This window comes from Gossypium raimondii, chromosome 7 (assembly GCF_025698545.1).
Source record: "Gossypium raimondii isolate GPD5lz chromosome 7, ASM2569854v1, whole genome shotgun sequence".
Classification (NCBI taxonomy): Eukaryota; Viridiplantae; Streptophyta; class Magnoliopsida; order Malvales; family Malvaceae; genus Gossypium; species Gossypium raimondii.
In genome coordinates, this window is record NC_068571.1 from 17300219 (window position 1) to 17309091 (window position 8873).

Sequence of the window (8873 nt, forward strand, 5' to 3'; positions counted from 1 at the left end):
TTATTATAAAATAAATTTCGATTATGAAAAGAAAATTGCACTATAATATTTTATAACAAATATATTTATATCGTGTTTGCTTTACAAAGAGCAAGTAAAATATTAATTTATAGATATAAAATAAATTCAATTAAATAATTTAAAAATAAAAATCTTAAATGTGTATTTTATAAAATTGAAAATAATTTTATAAAATATTTTTAAAAATCTGTCAAATAGCAAAAAAAATTATATAAATTTATCCAAATGCAAAAAAAATAATAATAATAAGTTTTTCGGAGAAATAATTCATTTTCCTGAAATGATTTTACTCAAATCATTTTCGTAAAATATAAATATTATTTAAGTTGAGAGGTGCCAAATTTAGGGAACGCATACTTAAGCCAACAAAAGCAGACGAAGGGGAAGAAAAGAACCTTCGCTTTGTTTCCGCGCTTGCATTACTTTTCTCGCCGAACTAAACTTTCAAACAGGAAACCGAACCTTTTTTTTTTTTTTTACTTCCCAAAATTTGGAGCTCCCTTAGGTTCGCTGTCCCTCTCCCTTTTATTCCTTTGCAAAAGAAAAACAGAAAAAAGAAAGGTCTCTGGGTTTTAACTTCTCTCAGCGCAATTGCCATCAAGGTATGTTTTTTTTTTCTTTTTGTCAGTTTAAGATGCTTCAATTGTTTTCTTTGTTTTTTTTTTAATGAATTAAAAGAGGAGGGCAAAGCCCTAACAGCAACGCTTTTTCTTTCTTTCTTTCTTTCTTTCTTTCTTTTTTTGACCAAATACTTTCTTTTGGGATTGTCTAAATTGGGTATTTTTATTATGTTCAGTCCATGCTTGTTTAGGACCAAATTATGTGCTTTAAAATTTTTTTTCTTGCTTTCATTTAGGGCAATCTAAAATGGTTTTTTCTTTTATTTGGTCAATTCACGCTTGTTTCTGGGTTGATCTCTTTGCTTTTAATGGATTTTAGGGTGTTGGTTTTGACGAAAACTTGAATCTTTGAATCGTTTGTTCTATTCTTTTCTTGTTCGAAATCAGAGGAGAGTTAAATTTTAGCTGCAGTCTTTGATTCCGAATATATATGCTTGATTTTTTTAGCTTGCTAAAATGATTTTCTTTATTTGGTTATTCATGCTGGCTTCTGGGTTGATCTCTTGATTTTTTTTTTATGATTTTTTCGATTTTTTATTTTGATAAAAACTTGAATCTTTGAATCGTTTTGTTCTTTTTCTTTTTCATTGGTTGGCTTCAAAGGAAAATTAAATTTTAGCTGCGATCTTTGATTCTGAAAATTGAGGCTTGATTGTTTTTATTGGTATTTTCATTTCTTACAGTCAAAAGGAAAGAACCCCATTACTATTTATGGACAAAAAAGACTGTCAATTTTGTTGGAAAACAAAGTAAAATTGTACAAACAAATTTTAGGAGTCTTTCTAAATATATATTTTGCATGTTCACCTCTAAAGGGCAGCTCATTGGTTCTTTATTACTAGCATTCTGAGCTTGTTATGATGATTGTTCTGTTGGGGTCAATCTGGTTTATGTTATCCGCAAACTGACATGCATTTTTTTTTACAGCTGAAGAAATACCTTTAGAGCTAAATTATATAAGGGCATTCAACATTTTGTAAATAGAAGAGAGAGAGGTACTGGTTCGTAGAGGTGGTGGGACTTCTTCGAGCTTAGGGTCCTCTCTCATTGCATTTATTTTAGCTTTGGGAGTTTTTTTGTTGGTGCATATGTATAATTAGAACAGTTGAGCTTTAATGGTGAGGTTGTGTGAAGAGTTTTAACTGAAGGGAAAAGCTTAAAAGATAACATTATGGGTTCTGTCTGTTGCTGCTTGCGCCCTGAGGATTTTGAGGACTATATCAATCCGAACAGTAATGTATATAGAAATTGCGTGTGCCTCAGTTGCTTTGTTCAGAACTTCGTACATGTGGTATGTTTTATTATTCTCATCATTAAGCATTGGTTCAGACTCTAGTATTATTTATTCACTCTCCTTCACTGTGTCACTCTAGGTAATTCCATCAGCATTTATATATATTGGCTTTAGGAGAACAAATATCTATTGAAGTTAGTTGTGGATCATTAATTACTGAGCTAACTTATGAAATTATCTGTTGATTGTTTACACTATGAAGAATGTAATTCATTAACAGTAGGGATAAGCAGGGTCTAAATTGATCCATTTAATAGTAGGAGGACTAATTTTATCCAGTCCCTATGGTAGAGGGACTTGTAAGGCACATTCACCTCAATTATTTGATTCATGGGGTGCCAGCTTTTTGATCCTTTTCTTTTTTGGTTTTCTTTGCCCTTGTAATTGTAGTATACCACATTGTTCCGAAGAGGGGAATTGCGTTCTGTCCCTTCATCCATTCAGGGGACAGGATCTATTATCTCTTCTGCATCTCTAGATAACTCACTCTCTGACATGTACCAATCTCCTCCAAGACCCTTGCCTTATGATGCTGAGGCTAGATATTTCCGCTTACAACGTGATGGTCTTGTTTCAAGACATGAGAAGGGTTCAAGTCAGTCACACGAAGAGTCAGAGCCTTTAAGAGGCGAAAACGATGCAGATCCAGGATCTTTGAGTACCGAGGGCAAATGGAATGCCTTTGAGCGAGGCTCGAAAGAGCAGCATTCTAAATCCTCACAAAAACTCTCATCAGCAAAAGCACCAGTTGGAATTGGGTACATCTATTCATCTGCTGAAGAAGAGGAGGATGTCTGTCCAACATGTCTTGAAGGTGATCTTTTTCTCAAGATTGAATGGTGTTTTATTATAGCCACTATATTTGCAGTGAAGCTTTGTTAGAACTTGCTCAATAGGCCAAGATTTGCTATAACTTAGGAAGGAGGGATGCATTAAAATGCTAAATTTATGCTATATCTTGCCTCTCTAACATGGACACTCATGCCATTAATTGGATCTAGATTCTAATGAGTTGATGATTAAGCAGCATTGATTTAATAGGGGAACTTACAATTAATCTGTAATTTAATGATAAAACTAGTCCTCCACTTCAATAGGTGTCATTTGAACCTCTAGCCTGTTGTTATGGTCAATTTAGCCCTCCATCTAATATATACATGTGTATATTGCCAAAATGACTTTTAATTTTCTCGGTTCCAACATGACCACCTTGATATTCAATCTCTTCCCATTTCATCACTCATTCCCGAAAATTATGGCCACCCGTTTCCACTAGCAAAGTAGGAAAAAAAAACAGATCAAACACAAGATTATTTCCATTGCCATTTCCATGGTTTTTCGTGAAAACCAAACTTCTATAAGAATTAAAAAGAAATTCAAGCATTGAAGATTTTGGTGCTCAACCCCAATAAAACCCAATTCACATCCTACCTTCCTGTTAAGATTCCTATTCATGTTAACTTTTAAAACCCCAATAACCCGTGACACCCAATTTCCTTTATCATTATTAATATTATTCTTTATGAAAATCAAATCTGACTTTAATTGCAAACCATTAACTTGTTAAACCTCATACCACTCATCCGTAAAAAACTTGCTGGTCAGTTTGACAAAAGAAAATTAGATGGAGGGCTTAATTGGCTCTAATGAAAAAGTAGGGGCTTCAATGACACTTTTTGTATAGGTGGGGGGGGGGGGTGCTTATTCTAATCACTGTACATAGTTTTTGCTCTTAGAAATAAGTGCTGCTAAAAAACTGCGTGATATTACTAATCATATGAGATTGGGCTTTTAATGGATGGGTTATGTTCCTTATAAACTTATTGGTACCTCCCATGGTGCAGAATATACTCCAGAGAATCCCAAGATAATAACAAAATGTTCCCACCATTTCCATCTTGGTTGCATTTATGAATGGATGGAGAGAAGTGAAAACTGTCCGGTCTGTGGAAAGGTGACCTTTTTGAACCAGTTAGCGTTTTCATATCCATGGTTATAAGTAATCAATCAACTGCATGGCAGTTACATTTTATTCTGCTTGATTAGCTTACAATTTACTAGGATACTCAAGCTTTACGGGCTTTTTTAGTTTCCTTTGATATTTTCAGGTCAAACAAGCTTCTAGTTATATGTGCACGGTTTCCCGCCTTTTTAATTTCTTTTTATTGTCCAATTTTGATATCTTCCATTTTTTGCAAATAAAACTGACTTATTTTTAACAGGCATATTAGGCCCAAAATGTGAACTTTGTTTGGTGAGCCTTGTGGTTTAGGTTATATCCTTTGATGTATATTTGCCAGCAGCAGAAATGATGAACTCTGTTATATCAAAAACTGAATGGAAAGAATTGCTTGTTATAAACTGGATATTGATTATGTAGGTAATTGAGGCATTGAGAGGTTATCGAGCTTCGAATTAATGTTGCATGCATGTTTAGCCAGACTGCAAAATTGCTGTCTAGGTTGATAATATTTTTCTGCCGACTTCCCAATTCCTTGGGCACCTTCTCAAGTAAATATTAGTTCCAAACAATAGCAATGTTGGTGGGGACGTAGATGTCTTTTTTGTTCCATCTGTGCTTACTTCTCCTAGTCTGTAAACTCTGATGTCATATCATTGTCTAGCTTATAGAGTTTAAAGAACCCTGAATTTTGATGGTTCACTTTTCTTTTGCATTTTTTGAATTTACCTACTCCTGGCTCAGTTGCTTAGACGTTTGATCTAATAATGTAGTGCTTAACAAAGCTTTATATCGAAGTTAAAACAATTTGTATACTCTGTTGTAACCTAAATCTCCCATCTCAACTCGGTTTGCTTTTCCAGGTTATGGTGTTCGATGAAACGACTTAACTTTTGTTCCAAAGGTTTTGTTGTGGATGAAAGACAACAGAAGACGGCCAGCAAAGAAAAGAAAAAGATATAGTAATCTCCTATGTGAAAATTGCAGGGATAAAGCGATTGTCACATGTTGTAAATATGAAAAATGTTGTGCATAAAGACTGGAAGTTCGTACACTTTGTGAACATTTGAGTTGGGGTTTGGGGGGAGGGGGAATCATACGCACGATTGTTGTACATCACACTAAAGAATATTTTCTTTATCAATGTGAAGAAATGTGGATCTGAGGAAGCTATTATGTATCAATATTTTATGCCTTATCTCTTTTGAATTGTTAGGAATTTATGAATGTGCCCGGATCATTTTTTTTTGCCGGTACAAGCTTGCGAATTGCGGGAAGGAATGCAACACTGGGTCTTGAGGTATCAATATAGAGTTCTAATTATTTACGGGTTTAGTCGTAAATTTCACCATTAAATTATAGGTAAGTCTTTATTTTGGTTTTTTAAATATTTTGGTTATTTAATTAAAAAAAGTTATAATTGATCATTGAACTATTCAAAAGATTTTATTTATGTTATTGGGCTGTTTAAATTGATGTTATGTAGCTTTTTCTATTCGTACTATCTATACTAATTAAAAGTTTTTTTTTAGTTTTTTTTCATGAAATAATTTTGAATGCCATAAATCGTGAATTAAAATTCAAACGGTTTCTTCTTCGATCTTTATTATTGTTCATAAGATCAATTGGGATCTAAGTATGGATTCTAATCTATTACATCAATTGTCGAATCGTTGTTTAGAGTTTATTAGTGAAAAGAAAAAATTTAACAACCTAATGATTTAGATAAAATTTTTTGAATGGTTTAGTGATTTAAATAAATTTTTAAATAATTCATTGGTCAAATTGTAATTTATTTTTAATTAATTAAAATGGAAATTTATAATTTAATATAACAACTAATGGTGTAATTTATAGCCCCAATAAAATGTAAGGAATCAAATTGTTGGCGCCAAGATAGAATGAAATGTAGGGACTCAAAAAGAATAAAACGTAGGAATAAGAAGGTAAATCGTTGAGGGTTGTTTGTTAATTAATTGAAAACTAAATTTTTTGTTTAAAATAAGTATTACATTAAATTTTTTAATAAAATATAGAAAAAAATAAGTAGATAATTCAATGGAGAATATATTAAATTTATTTTATTTTATTTTATTTTCTTTTTAAAATATTATAATGTTTTTGAAGATTTAATGTTATGTCCGCATTTACTTCTTGTCTCTCCTTTTATTCAATACATTTTTATTTTACAGTATTTAATATTTATTCTTTTAAATTTATAATATTTTGCATTTAATAGTGTAATTTATTTCAAAATATTGTCAATGTGATTTGAAATTTGACTTTCATTAAAATAAATAAAATGTTTTTTAAATAAAAATGTAAAATAAAAATTTTGCATTTTTTAAAATGTACATTGATAGCAAGATAAATTCATATTTTTACTATGTTTATTTTTGGCTAATTATCGGATAAATGCTATTAAATTTGGATTTTTCTTATCAGGAATGAAGTTAATGTGCTGAATTTAAACTCTTACAAAAATGGGCTAAATTGGAACAAAAAGCAGAGAGGAGGGCTTGATTGAAAGATTGAAGATTCAAGGATGATTGGATAAAGATTGAAGGGTTAAAGATTTTTCTAAAAGTTGCTGGATAAAAATTGAAGGATTTTTTATATTGTTACAACTCTGTAATTAGTTTAAATTTAATCTGTAGTTTAAATTTGATTTATAAATTTTAAATTATTTAGTGATAGTATTTAGGAAAAATCTAGCTAAATTTTAACACTAAAAGTGTGTATAAATACCTAGTTACTACAACTAATGGAACACACACTTTACCTTTGACATTTAATAAATTCTCTATTTTTTTTCTCCCTACCTGCATCAGTTGTCCATTCTGCTATTTTAATTCTTTTCCTTTTACTTTCAACTTTTTGGTTATTTGCCTTCTAAGACATTTCTCTTTCCCACTTTTCACAATTCCATTTAAACCATTTATTTTCAAACATGATTCTTTTCATGATTAACTAAACCCTTTTTAGTCTTAGCCTGGTTATCGCTTTGATAAAGTAATTGTCATATATGAACCCACACTTAACACTTTGCAATTCGGTATTCGTTATCTCTTCGGTATATGGGATAGTACAAATTCGTCCCTTAAAGTTGATTCGATTTCAATTCAAAAAGCGCACGTTGGGTTGGAATCGTTTGGCGTACAGTTGAGAAGTTGAGTCGGAAGGTGTTGTATTCAAAAACTCGCGAACAAATTGGCCTGTTCAATTGGAAAAAGCTAGTTGGATTCTGTCAAGGGAGATAGTGATCGAATTTAAACGACCCACACGGTTGAGGCCGTTAATTCGAGTTGGGCTTTTCAAATCGCAGGGTTGTCGAAGTCTTAAATTATAGGTACGTGCCACGTGGTTGGAAATTTGACAAGGGTTGATTTGCAGGTGATACCGGGATCGATTATGAGAGGAAGAGTTGGTGATTTGAGGGATCCTCGATTGTTATAACCAGCTTATCACTTGGAAAGGAAAATCTATTTCAATGATTGATTCAAGATTGGAGCACGCCGAGGCTAAGGCTAAGCTAAAAAATATATTTTATTTATCCATTTATTTTATTTTCTTAAATTTATTTTTGCATTTTCGAATTTATTTTTATTTTATTTTTCGTATTTCCTTATTTTATTATCCTAATCGATTTAAACCCCACTTTTATATTTTTTTTCTTCAGCATTTCTAGTCACAAGTTGTGGGCACAATTGTAACTGCGACAGCGATTTTGGTCACAAAAAATGCAAAATTAGATAGTCAGTCCCTGTGGATTCGACCATACTGCTCTATATTACTAATTACTGTTATTTTGTCGTAGTAATTTATATTTGGTGGTTTTGATGCCCATCAAATTTTAATTTTTGTTTATTTTCTTTATGACCAGGTCAGAATTAGAAACTCTAGCATTTGAACCGGAAATAGAAAAGTTGGCTCTAACACTTCGAAGAGAAGCTATTCTGTGCGACAAACAACCACAACTTGACTTTGAAGAAGAATCTTACACCGAAGATATTTACTCATCCGAAGATTTAGACGACATGGCAGATCAAACTATACGTCAACTTGCAGCTGCACCAGATGAACAACAACCGCTATGCATAACTTATCCGACGGGCGAAATGCCGTTCGAGTTGAAGTCGGGATTAATACATTTATTGCTTACTTTCTGTGGTTTGAAAAATTAGAACCCCTATACTCATCTAAAAGAGTTCCTCATAGTTTGTCTAAGCATGAAACCAGAAGGAGTAACTGAGAATCAAATAAAACTATGAGCTTTTCCTTTTTCATTAGTTGACTCTGCTAGAGAATGACTGTTTTATTTACCTCTGGGATCTGTTAATACTTGGACTGATATGTCTCAATTGTTTCTTGACAGGTTTTTTCCAACAGCTCAAACAGCTGAATTAAGGAGTATAGTCGAAATTCAGCAGAAGGAAGCAGAGTCACTCTATGAATATTGGGGGCGATACAAGAAGTTGTGCGCAGTTGCCCACAACATGGCCTATCTGAATAGTCACTCTTACAGTACTTCTACGAGGGGTTATTCGCAATGAAAATGAAGATGATTGATGGCACTAGTGGAGGGGATCTTGTGAACATGACTCCCCAAAGAGCTAGGGAATTAATTTTTACTATAGTTGCAAATTCTCAACAGTATTGACCATCTATGGAATCGACGAGAAGTGTTCATGAGCTAAGTACTCCTTCTATAGTAAATAATATTGATGAACTTACTAATATGATTAAAAATATGCTTGCAGGACAGAAGAACCCAGCTCGGTTGTGCGGGATTTATGCTAAGCTTGATCATCCTATTGACTCGTGTCCAATTTTACTTCAGGACACAACTGCGCAAGTAGATGCCATTGGAAACTTCTCAAGGCCATCTAAAAGGCGTTACGATCCATATTCAAGCACGTACTATGCGGGGTGGAGAGACCACAGAAATCTAAGCTATGGATCAAATCCTCGATATAAT

At 32.7% G+C, this 8873-nt stretch overlaps 1 protein-coding gene across 2 annotated transcripts; it reads left to right on the forward strand.

The window, feature by feature from the left end:
- The first annotated feature begins 371 nt into the window (after positions 1-371).
- LOC105800330 (E3 ubiquitin-protein ligase At3g02290) lies at positions 372-5079 on the forward strand. 2 transcript variants are annotated; one of them, XM_012631381.2, is made up of 5 exons: positions 378-623; positions 1569-1932; positions 2326-2749; positions 3780-3889; positions 4759-5079. In XM_012631381.2, the coding sequence occupies exons 2-5, from the start codon at positions 1813-1815 to the stop codon at positions 4783-4785; spliced, it is 681 nt and encodes a 226-aa protein (XP_012486835.1). In that variant the 5' UTR covers positions 378-623; positions 1569-1812; the 3' UTR covers positions 4786-5079. The 2 variants fall into 2 exon arrangements, with proteins under 2 accessions (XP_012486842.1, XP_012486835.1); XM_012631388.2 differs by lacking the exon at positions 3780-3889 and having other exon boundaries at positions 372-623.
- Positions 5080-8873: the final 3794 nt, after the last annotated feature.